The sequence below is a fragment of the Zeus faber genome (genome assembly GCF_960531495.2).
Source record: "Zeus faber genome assembly, chromosome: 14".
NCBI classification, from domain to species: domain Eukaryota; kingdom Metazoa; phylum Chordata; class Actinopteri; order Zeiformes; family Zeidae; genus Zeus; species Zeus faber.
The window spans coordinates 19,872,979-19,886,050 of NC_137200.1; the positions used below are offsets into that span (position 1 = coordinate 19,872,979).

The window sequence follows — 13,072 nt, forward strand, 5'->3', positions numbered from 1 at the left end:
GCCAGAACGCCCGGCGCGTTGATAGACATGTACTGGCGACAGAAATGCTCTATGTGCTTCCCGATCAACTCGTCAAACGTTGCACTCCAGGCACGAGCCACGCTGGAGGTACCTGAGACGGAGAGGAAACCGAGAGCGAGGGAGGCATTATTATAATCATCATTATAATTATTATCATTATTGTCATGATTATTATCATCATCATTATAATTATTATCATTATTGTCATGATTATTATCATCATCATTATCACCATTCTTTTTTTATCATTATCATCATGATTATTATCATTATCATCATCATTATTATCATTATCGTCATCATTATCACTATTATCATTATCACCATCATTATTTTCATCATCATCATCATCATCATCATCTTTCTTTACCGATGATGTAGGAGAGGATGAGGTTCCAGCCGGTGATGAACGCCCACAGTTCTCCCACGGTAACGTAGGAGTACAGGTAGGCGGAGCCGGTCTTGGGAACACGGGCACCAAACTCGGCGTAGCACAGGCCGGCCAGCACCGAGGCCAGGGCGGCTATCAGGAAGGACAGAACGATGGCGGGCCCTGGAGGAGGATGGAGATCGCCACGTCAGAGCCTCGGGAGGGAAGAGGTCGAGTGAGGGACAACGACCGGCTGGCCGCGCGTTATCCCGCTTATCACACGGCTTCTTCCGCAGAGGGGAAACAAATAATCCACAACGACTGAGCTACCTCTTTTTTCTACTCGTTCTTTGACCGTGCGCTTCGATTTGACCCTTAACATAATAATGATGCGAGTGTTGACGGAAAACCCGCCCAAAAAAAATGTCCAACAGTTTTCCTGGATCGTTAGCTTTCAACCGCCGTGCAAGAGCCATATTTGTCACATTCCACTTAAAAAATAATAATAATAATAAACGTAAATAAGCCATTTTTTTGGTGTTTCAAGATCAAAATTGCAAGCCGGATTTGTAAAACTGGTGAATTTGTATCGTTACCCGCGTTCTCTCGTGCGACGGCCCCCGCCAGCACGTAGACGCCGGCCCCCAGGGTGCTGCCGACGCCCAGGGCCACCAGGTCGAAGGTGTTGAGGCATCTGGACAGGCGCGACTCCTCCGAGCTGCAGTTCACCACCTTGACTCTCAGCAGCTTCTTGCCGAAACCCAGCAGCTTCTCCAGCGCCATGCTTCACCGTTGGGCTCGGGGAGGGAGCGGTGGTGGTGGTGGTGGTGGTGGCGGTGGGGCTGGCGGCGTTCGCTGGGGGAGGAGGGGGAGTCGAAGTCACGCACACCTTAAATGGACAAATTAAGTCGGTGAGTCGGCCGCCGTAGCTGTTGGTTCCCCCTGTCGGGAGAACGGCAGCACGACGCCTATGACAACGCGGGTTCCCTCCCCCGAGCGACAACACGGCAAATACTGTACGGTACGTTCCACCCACCGATCCCTACGTCTCGAAAGGACGGAAACTGTGCAGGTACAGTACATCAGGTTGACAAGCACGCCCACGTCCCAGCGCTCTACGCGAAAACCACACTGCAGGGTTCAGCGCGCACCTGGCAACGCAGCCCCTTTTCGCGAGACCGCGGCATAACACAGAAACCAAATCCGCAAAGCGCGACCTGCCGGGCGGGAGCGGCGGCCTTCCTATAGGGACAATCTATTTCACCGCCCGGACGCGGCTGCCGGCTTACGTTACGCAACCCAAACGCCCGCCGCAAACTACACGCCGGCCCCGCCAGTCACCGCGAAAAATCAGACGAGCAACACTGTGGACGCTTTGTGCTTCATTTGGGAGCCTGGGGCCCGCCGGGGTGCAAACACAGCTGGAAGGCTTCACCGGCGATGGGGAGCGAGGGGGGGGGGCGTTTCTTCAGGGTCAGTAGCCGACGCACATTCCCAAACGATGAACTCACGTAGCAAGGGGGCCGGGAGGGAGGGAGGGAGGGAGGGAGGGAGGGAGGTGGGGGACGACCCAGCAAAGAAAGCCAAGACGGGAGGGCAGCATAAACATCGTCCGAGAGAGCGGAGGTCCAGCTGAAGGCCGTGTGCCCTGCGAGGGTTTCGGGGGGCGGCGGCGCGGAGCAGAATATTTCTGACCGTGACCAGAAGCGTAGGGGGGGGGGGGGGGGGGGGGCAGGGGGGAGGGGGAGGCAGGCAGCCCTGGAATCTGATTGCCCCCACGAGCCAAATGTACGTCTTGTCATCGGATACTTTCACAAAGCGGCGCGGGGAGGAAATGAAAACTTGACATGGAGGAGCGCTCGCTCGCACTAATGTTTGATACGGCACAGATCTACGCAGGGAAAACCAGCGTTCCAATCACCGGGGAGCCGGGGGGGGGGGACCTCAGCCGCCATCGAAAGAGACTTGAGCTCCCGTGAAAGTAATGGAAGCTGAATACGAATACATTTGTTAAACATCATCTTACTGAGGACAATATATATTTCCGCTCCTACAACTACAACGGTTGGTGAAAGTTAAAATGTGCACTGCGCTGTTCAGAGGAGTCCGCGGCAGGTAAACAGGTGTCTGGGTTTAACCAAGTCGCTTTGGATAAAAGCGTCTGCTAAATGACTAAATGTAAAATGTAAATGTAACCAACGGCCAGATGTGCCGCCTTCTCTGTCTCTCAGCCAATCGCGGCGCACATGAGAAAAACAAACTTTTATTTCGGGGCTGAGTGATTAATCAAATTCAAATCGGCATCGCAATGGAGAAGAACGCAATTTTCAAATTGCAACGGCTGCGGTTAAAAATGTGTATTTTTGATGTTACACAATCTAACCCAGTGATACTCAGCTCTTTTATGACTAGTCGTGGCTCTTTTAAAGTGTTATTTCAAATTAAATTAAACATTTCTCAAAGGGTATTTCAATAAAGTTTGTCTGAGACATAGTCTACAGTATTCAAAACTGAATTTCTCAGTAGGACACATCAACCTATGACGGCTCGGAGAGAGAGCGCGTCTGTAGATCAATGATCTGTTCACCGAGTGATCAATACCCCATCACCTGGTTTCCACCGGCGATTTTATTACTAATTATTCATATTTAATTATATTATCACCGTATAGAAGTAATAACCTTGAGCCGCAATTTACCACCAGACCAACCGTGACACGCGAGACCACCGTGTCCAAATCCTGCATCCACCCCCACGCTACAAGCCCCACAACAGCCTCCACGCAATTAATAAATAGAAAAACAACTTTTATATCCATCCAGTTTTTATTTAAGCCATTTAACTAAATTTAAGTGCGGTATTCCAGAGAACACGGTATCTACCGCTGCAGCCGCAGCAGACATGCAGTAGAGTCGGCTCGTCGCTTTCTCTACGTAAATTAGGGTTTTTGCAGTGGTAATAAAAACCTGGTAATAATATCATGGCAATGAAATAATGCCTTTCATTCCTTAATAACATTTTACTAGTGGCCTTATTTTAAGATGCATGATGGTTTGATGGAGGAAAGGGACGTTTCATAAATTGGGCTCTTGCGAAAATATTTTTTGTTAATGTGGCTCCTGAGCTGGGAAAGGCTGAGTACCACCGCTATGGGACGAATTATTGCTTGTGTTTAGTGAATAATACAGAAGATAAGGAACTTTCAAAAAATTGCAATCGCAACAATGCTCTAAAATATCGGAATTTGATTATTTTCCCCAAAATCGTTCAGCCCTACTTATATTTATAACTTTTGAAATTGTGCTGATGAAAAACTTGCATGATGGCACCGTTCACGGATTATTACATCATTTGCTACCAGGCCTAGACGGCGCGACGTACTGGAGTCATATCCATGTAAAGACTGCTTGGAGAACGGCCTTTTAGAAGCATTTTGACTTGTTCGAAGGTCGAAGGTTTCGGTGAATGAACGCGTGCATCTCAAATTTCGCAAATATGTTAAAAGCTGGATTTAGATATAGATTTTTCCGCTTATTGAGGTGTTCGGTGCAGAAGCCGCGCCGTAGCATGTCCGACATTTGGTCGGGTGGGGGGGGCGGGGGGGTTGTGTGTATGTGTTTGCGTGTGTGAGAAAGTATGTTGTAATGTCATGGATGTGTCAGTAAGACATGTCTGCTTCAATGCAGCATGCAAACGAAATAATTATAACCAGTTACAAATTGCTGTTTATGGACAAAGGGGAAAAAAAACTAAGAAATAAAAAAATGAATACATATATATATATATATATACACACGTATATATAGTGCAATATATAGTATGTTCCTTCAACAATAAATGTTTTACAAAGCAATCGTCTGTCCTTGAAGGAGGGGTTTCCTTCCTTTGTGACCCCTTCTCAAGCTTTCTTCCCGTTTCCCTTGCCCGGCACTGTGCTTTGGGGTTTTATAAATAAACTTGACCTGACTGGGGGTAACATCTGAACTTAAGCAAAATTGCAAGGCTGACCTCGTTGCTATAGAGGACCTTGTGCTCCATAAACGTGCTATGGGAGGTATGAATCATGGTGCCATGTTCCAGTAGATACCTGTACATGAAACAAAACACAAAATGCTATATGTCCGTCAGCCTATCCCATGTCTTAAGCTTTTTTAATAATTACCCTAGAATAAGCATGGATTGCAGAATCCAAGAAACAAACGTCTGTCACGGGTCATAGGAGATTTATGCCAGTTGGCAAATTTAGACACTATTGTTCAATGTAGGGTGAATATACATGAATTTACACATAAATAAACAGTTTTTTTCATAGTTTGTTATTTATCTTAGTGACTTAGTGATTTGAGGGCCAGTGAAGAGTTACTAGTATTGATTATTTCCTAGATTGGCCCGGTAGGAGCTTACCTTTAACCTGAAGTTGTTTTGTTTGCATGCTCCCCCGCACACTGGTGGGTTAACCAGACCGTAGGCCAGCAGACCCCCAAATATTATACAAAACTGGGCTTGTGTCTAAAAGGTTTCCTCTGCGAATTGGTCCGCTCTGTCAAATGTGACCAAGGACAAAGCTCCTAAAAGGTACATCACAGTGGCTGTCCAGCAAGGCTCTCAAGTATAAGAAATATTAAAATAATAATAATAATAATAATACAGAAATACAAAAGTCCATGGTTAAAACAAAGAAGCAAATTGTGGTGTGGGGGTGGTGTGGTTTAAGCAGCCACACCTGTCTTGGGTCTAGGTATTTGGGCCCAGGATCAGAGGTGGCTGTGCGCCTGTTGCTCGTCAGAGTAATCCGCAACAGGTAAATCACCCATGCCCGCGCACACACGCGGAGAGCCTCTGTCTTGACAGTGTTCCATCTGCTCCCGGCTTGTTGCCTCTTGCCTAAAAACTGGTGCGTTGGCAACATCTCTGCCTGTGTCTCTGTGTCGGAGGGCCCTGAAAATGCCACACGGGGGGCACTGCCACACAGATCATCAGACAGCGTTCACAGGGAAACCCAAATGACGACTCCCATAACTTCTGCGTCTATGATGTAAAAGGTGTCGTCAGACGTTTATTTGGTCCCACAGTTAAAATGCAATAATCACTGGATCAAATAGCCGAAGAGGGGCAGAATCGTGAGCTGGTTCTTGGCTGGCTCTTGTTATTTTGCCCCACAGCCATGACCAGGTGATTATTACACCTGATCATGTGGACACATTATTCGACGGTTCATTAAAAACAGCTTAGGGCGGAAACACTGTTCGAATAGCCGGGTGTAATCGTAAAGCGCTTAACGGAGAGAAACACACACACACACACACACACACACACACACACACACACACACACACACACACACACACACACACACACACACACACACACACACACACACACACACACACACACACACACACACACACACACAAATAAAAAAACCTGGAAGAACCAACATATCTTTCAAATTTCGCCCTCACATGCTTTCAGCCATAGCTACCGCTGTTGTTCTTGCAGTCCAACCTCGAGAAACCTAAAAAATAACTCCCCTCAACATACACCAACCATGAAGGGAACATTATGCAACAGCACCCGGGCCCATGTGGTTATTACAGTTGAGTAAATCAATGTATTACACACGGAACCCTTCAGTTTACCAAAATAAAAGGCTGCGTTAAACTTAAATTGTGAAACTTAGTAAATACCTAGTAACTGCAATAATTCATAATTTACTCCTTATATACACAGTACCAATTAATTATGCCGCGCATAGAATCACATTTGTAAACAGTCAAGACTAGTGGTGGACGACCGATCAATCGGCCGATTATCTGCGTTTTGAGAAAATCTGCATCGGCCGATGCCTGCGCTCACGAGGCCGAAAAGCTCAAAATGTCTGCGTAGGTGTGGACGGTATAAACGGTATAGAAAGTACACCCCTACGAATTTGCCCTAAGGTATGGAATTTGACTATACGGTGCTGACCGGTGGAGCGAGACAGTGGTAGAGAGAGGATGCACCGATTTATCGCATGGAACACGAGACAGGAACGGCACGGCGGGGGAGGTATGTGCGACTGCAAAACTAAACAAGCGCGACAATATGCTGCTATTTGATTATTATACGACTGAAATAAAATATATTCAACTGAATTATTAAGTGTCTGTCATTATACATAAGAATTTATACAAGTAATAACCTGGAGCCGCAACTTAATCACCAGACCAACAGCACCACGCGAGACCACCATGTCCTCCATCCATCTGCTTCGAGGAGGCAGCCATGCAATTAATGAACAGAAAATAAAAACTTTTATAGCAATCCAGGGTTTTTATTTAACCCATTTAAGTGAGATATTCCAATGAAAACGCCATCTGTTTTTGGATTACTTGCGGGCATTTATTTATTATTATTTGTAGTGCAGAGTGAAGATCTACTTAAGCAAACAGAGACAATGCGCATTTTTTATTTTCCAATATTTTTCTGTGTTCACATGAATAATACATCAGTGTTAAATAAATGTTCACTGGGACCTTAAAACAAAGAGATGCTGCTGGGTGCTACTGTGTGCACTAACATTGCTTATAAATTTTTTTATTTGTAAGTTTACAATTTTCCGAAACAAGGAGATGCCTCTATCTTCTAAATAATTCTGTTGTTAAGTGCACTAAAACTTTATTTATTTTTTCATTCATGAGCTTTTTTATTTATTTTTCTTTTTTTACAAAGTTTAGTTTTTCGATTACCTGTGGACAATTATTTTGTTGTTAAATAAATGTTCATTTAAATTCAGCAATTTTGTCATTAATAATAAATTGTGATATTTTATCAGATGCAAAAAATAAATAAATAAATAAAACACAAAAACATGATATGGACATTATATTATCAGCCATCGGCCGCCCTGCTCTCTAACCGCGGCATCGGCATCGGTCATTGAAAAACCCATTTCGGTCAAACACTAGTTAAGACCATTAAGTCTCATCTGGCTCTGCACGCACGCACCTCCATCAGAAGATTTTAACGACAACTTGGCTAGATTTCTCCAAAAATACGAACAGAGGGAGATTGGAAGTCTACATGCGGGTTCAGGTCACAGGATGGGAATAAAGGAGTCGGCAGCTCTGTCGCCAGATAAAAAAGGCCATTCCTTGGTGCTCGATACTGCAGGGAGGCATCGGACGTTGGATTCAACCTGAAAGTTAATATAAATGACTAGACTTGATTAAATGGTAGTTTTGTCCGGGTTGGTCTCAAAGGCCTACCTCTGCCCATCACATATAGCAGAGGGGGATCAGTGTAACAATGGGCTTGTGATCTCCAAGTCCTGCTGACCAGATTTCTACACAATGGCCTTCGTCAATGATTTCGAAACCCAGTTTTCCCAGTTTTTCTTCAAAGTTGTAGGGTATTCTACAAAATCATTTCTCTCAATTTTTGCGGGAGAGTTTTGTTCTTGTATAGAACTCTGAACGCAATGTCTCAAGGCCAATATGCAAAAGCTGTGGTATGATCTACTGGAGGAAAAAGGTCATTGAAGCTGAATATCTCATCGCTGAGAAACATCTTCATGGACAAGACGCATCTGAAGCTAATGAGATGATTCACTACGGTCTCAATTCATACCCCCCATGAGCGGAGAGCCTTTTATGGTGGTGGGGAGTGGTTTTGGCGCCATCCGCGGGTGGGCAGAGCCGGCACCGGTAACTGGGAGGGGCGCAGCTGCAGGAGATTGAGGTAAGCAAAGTCTTTAAAAGCTGCAGTGGTTTCACCTCTCTCCTGACAGCGAGGCTGGGCTCCCGTTGCAGAGCTATGTGATGCTGTCGGAAGAGAAAAGTCTTAATATCCGTTAAATAAACGCCGAGCACAGTCTGGTTTCCTTTGAACCTGCCGCCCCGTCCATCTCTCTACCCCGCACGACACGGGACTTGTCACACTGGGCGCCGCTGTGACAAGTCTCTTGTTGTGCGGGGTAGATAGACTCTCCATATCACCTTAATCTCCTGCAGCTGCGGACCCTTCTGGTTGCCGATGCTGGCAACCACAATCCCCCCACCTGCAGATGGCGGCAAAAACACGCCCCACTGCCACAGCCGTGTGCAAGGATTCACAGTTGGAGATGGAGCGTGCGTAAATGAACCGAGACCATCTTCAAATGAGGTTTGAGACACGTGTCATTGAAGGTCTTTCCGTTGAAGAAAATACCCCACATCATCAAACCAGTAATACAGGTACTCAGCCCTTAACAAAGTCCCTGTTTTAAGACCGTTCGGACTTACGACCAGCTCTCCGACCAGTTGGTATTGTATGCTGCGTACACAATACCGCGGCATGCGCGCGGTATGTGTGCGCGGCGTCTCAGAGTCATGCATCTCATCGCACATCACCCTTTATATACTATATACACTATATATACTATATACACTATATACACTATATATATTGTATACATCTCATCACCGTTCTCAGTCTCGTTCGCACAGTCTGTCCGTATTCACTACACAACTGTTCACAATGGCCACGCCCCCTTACTGTTAAATATCACTATATACACACACACACACACACACACACACACACACACACACACACACACACACACACACACACACACACACACACACACACACACACACACACACACACACACACACACACACACACACACACACACACACACACACACACCAGCCACACGCCCTTACCATGAAATAACACGATACGCTATACAGTGGGGCAAAAAAGTATTTAGTCAGCCACCAATTGTGCAAGTTCTCCCACTTAAAAAGATGAGAGCGGCCTGTGATTTTCATCATAGGTACACTTTGACTATGAGAGACAGAATGGGGGGAAAGAATCCAGGAAATCACATTGTAGGATTTTTAATGAATTAATTGGTAAATTCCTCGGTAAAATAAGTATTTGGTCACCTACAAACAAGCAAGATTTCTGGCTTTCACAGACCTGTAACTTTTTCTTTAAGAGGCTCCTCTGTCCTCCACTCGTTACCTGTATTAATGGCACCTATTTGAACTCGTTTTCAGTATAAAAGTCACCTGTCCACAACTTCAAACAGTCACACTCCAAACTCCACTATGGCCAAGACCAAAGAGCTGTCAAAGGACACCAGAAACAAAATTGTAGACCTGCACCAGGCTGGGAAGACTGAATCTGCAATAGGTAAGCAGCTTGTTGTGAAGAAATCAACTGTGGGAGCAATTATTAGAAAATGGAAGACATACAAGACCACTGATAATCTCCCTCGATCTGGGGCTCCACGCAAGATCTCACCCCCTGGGGTCAAAATGATCACAAGAACGGTGAACAAACATCCCAGAACCACACGGGGGGACCTAGTGAATGACCTGCAGAGAGCTGGGACCAAAGTAACAAAGGCTACCATCAGTAACACACTACGCCGCCAGGGACTCAAATCCTGCAGTGCCAGACTGGCTGGGTCTTTCAACATGACAATGATCCCAAACACACCGCCCGGCAACGAAGGAGTGGCTTCGTAAGAAGCATTTCAAGGTCCTGGAGTGGCCTAGACAGTCTCCAGATCTCAAGATCAGATCTCAACCCAAAATCTTTGGAGGGAGTTGAAAGTCCGTGTTGCCAGCCCCAAAACATCATTGCTTTAGAGGAGATCTGCATGGAGGAATGGGCCAAAATACCAGCAACAGTGTGGGAAAACCTTGTGAAGACTTACAGAAAACGTTTGACCTCTGTCATTGCAAACAAAGGGTATATAACAAAGTATTGAGATGAACTTTTGTTATTGACCAAATACTTATTTTCCACCATAATTTGCAAACAAATTCTTTAAAAATCAGACAATGTGATTTTCTGGATTTTTTTTTTCTCATTTTGTCTCTCATAGTTGAGGTTTACCTATGATGAAAATAACAGGCCTCTCTCATCTTTTTAAGTGGGAGAACTTGCACAATTGGTGGCTGACTAAATACTTTTTTGCCGCACTGTATATACCAGCCACGCCCCCCAACCGTGAAATATCACTATACACTATATATGCCAGCCACGCACCCTTACCGTGACATAACACTATATATACCAGCCACGCCCCCTTACCGTGACATAACACTATATATACCAGCCACGCCCCCTTTCCGTGACATAACACCATACACTATATATACCAGCCACGCCCCTTTACCGTGAAATAACACCATATATTATATATACCAGCGATGCCCCCTTACCGTAAAATTACATGGGTCCTCACTTATCCACCAATTCACTTAAGGACCTGGTCCTAGGAACGGAATTTGGTCGTTAAGTGACAAATACCTGTAACACACACACACACACACACACTTTCAGCCAGCGAGTTGAACTTGAAATTGTCACAGAGATGAGGAGTTTTGAGGTCAGCTAAAAATACCCTGGCTGGGAATAGGACCCCGCATTTCGTGCTAAGTCTGCACAGTGTTAACATCTGACTCCATAGTCGGGGAGCTACACATGACAACTACTTTTGTCTGCGGCCAATTTCCAGCGAGAAGGAGATAAAGATTGGCCTTGGATTTCCCTTAGAAAATGTTCGTAATGAACCATACTGACGTTCACATTATTTAACATGACATACTTTTCAATCTCCTGAGCAGAGTCGATTCACAAGCCACTCAATGCATTGAGTCGGTGGCACGGGTTGAACCCGCTCATATTTAACAGATATCACCAAAAAAAAAAACATGATCACCCCCCCTTTCTAATATTGTCGAGCCTTAATGCATTGTACGCCTGCAACGGGTCATTTTGCAGCAATTAACTTTTTTTCCTGTTTGTTTGTTGTTGTTTTTTTTAACTATATAGCTAAAGGGATATTTTGCTCCCTGTCACAGAGCACACCTTTGGACGCGACCACATGTGACCTTTCAAGTCCGGTTCCTTCAGCTGACCTTTTTAACCCGCATCATTGACCTCGGTGTTGTCAAGAATATCTCTCTCTCTCTCTCTCTCTCTCTGCTGTGTGGTTAAAATAAATAAATAAAGAACTATGTGCAGCATATACTATTAATATGTGCTGTAGAGAAACTTGTTAAACATTAAAAAAAATACTTTGTGGGTGTTTAAAAAAAAAAAAAAAAAAAAAAGTCAAAAGTTCAACAAGCAAACAAACACGGATAAACAATGACGCTTTTTTTTTGGGGGGGGGGGGGGGGGGCGCTGTGGACCCCCTGCAATCCCTCCACAGACCCTCAGGGGGCCGCACCCCGCTACTGGGCTCAAGCCGTGCGGCGCCGCGGACGCACTTTACGCGCGGGGCACACCGAGCGCCTTTTACGCGCGGCACGACGACGAGTCACCTCGCGGCGCGGGTGCCGCGCGTAAAAGCGCGTCCAGCGCGCACGGGACCACACAGGACTGCACGGCCGAACGAACACACACACACACACACACACACACACACACACACACACACACACTAGTAGTAGTGAGATAGTAGTGCTTTTACCTTGGAGAGTTCCCTCCTGAGCCCGAACGCCACAAGACACCGAGAAGAGGCGGAAAAAAAGACGCGCGGCTGCGTCCACACGCTCCACAAACACGGAGCTGCTATTTTAGTTCCTTGAGCCCAGGGGTCCCGAGAGCATGCACGGCGTGGTGGAGGAGGAGGTGGAGGAGGAGGAGGAGGAGGAGGAGCCCTGCATCCACACAGCCCCACCCACTCATTACCATGATTAGACCGAACCCACCCACACACCCACACCCACCCGCATGCTGTATTGGCGTAATTTGCTTTGTACAATTGTTGAGTTTTAAGAATGAAATGACGGAAAGATTCATAACGGGGTTCATTCTGGCATTACAAAATGAAATTCAAGGAATCAAGTACTATTTTGTCATTTTCAAGTACTTCACTCAAAACAAAAAAATTTCAATGTGATCTTGATTTAAATTTATAATCTTAGTCTCTGTCTATTATTTCGGTTAGTATTATGTTTGCTTAGTATATTACAGTTTATTAGTTCTTCATATTATATATATATATATATATTTTTTTTTTCCCCTCAAATAAAAACCAGGCTTCTAATAAATGTCAGAGGTGTGGTCTACATGAACAAATACAAACCTGCCTCAAATACATACCGAAGGAAAAACCCGATCGGAGGTTTGGTGCTGTTCTGGTGCGGCGCTCCGCTCCCGAACAAAGCAAGTGAACACAGTGTTTTTATGGTAGATGTTTTTGATTTACTCCGTCTCCTGCTGCTACGTAGCACATTGTTGATTGCTTCTTGGCTCCAAGCAGGAAGCGGTGCGCTTAAGGCGAACTCGGAACGCTGCAAACCCCTGTCGACTACCACCATGAGTGAGACTCAAGGGTAGCTACAACTGTAGCTCTTCTTTCACCATACATGTGTCTGCATGGCACCCAGACCCAAAATACTGGATTAGTTCAAGTTCAAGTTCAAGAGATTATTTGTCACATACATATACATACGTTCATACATATATGCAGTGAAATGTCATGACACCCGGTGATTACTCACAATAAGCTCTATAAATACTAAAAAATACCAAAATGTGCGTAATCGACACAAGGTGCTCGCGCAGGCAGCCGCAAGGGGAGGCGCCACAATCGCGATTCTGGGTCCTATAATTATAAATGTACACCCTGGAGTTATGTCACAAAAACGATTTAAAAAAAAATTGCTACAATTTGAATGACAAAACCAG

General features: G+C 45.4%; 1 protein-coding gene across 3 annotated transcripts in view; it reads right to left on the minus strand.

The window, feature by feature from the left end:
- The window catches only part of slc7a1a (solute carrier family 7 member 1a), a 26,170-nt gene extending 14,184 nt beyond the window's left edge, over nucleotides 1-11,986 (minus strand). The window contains exons 1-5 of one of the 3 annotated variants that reach the window (XM_080013781.1): nucleotides 11,850-11,986; nucleotides 10,594-10,681; nucleotides 988-1,280; nucleotides 392-574; nucleotides 1-112 (exon numbers count right to left, since the gene is read on the minus strand). The exon at nucleotides 1-112 is cut by the window's left edge and continues 47 nt beyond it. In XM_080013781.1, coding sequence (XP_079869907.1) covers nucleotides 1-112; nucleotides 392-574; nucleotides 988-1,174 — 482 coding nt within the window. In that variant the 5' untranslated portion in view covers nucleotides 1,175-1,280; nucleotides 10,594-10,681; nucleotides 11,850-11,986. The remainder of the gene's footprint in view (nucleotides 113-391; nucleotides 575-987; nucleotides 1,281-10,593; nucleotides 10,682-11,849) is intronic. The other 2 variants (XM_080013780.1, XM_080013782.1) reach the window with 2 other exon arrangements.
- Between the last annotated feature and the right edge of the window lie 1,086 nt (nucleotides 11,987-13,072).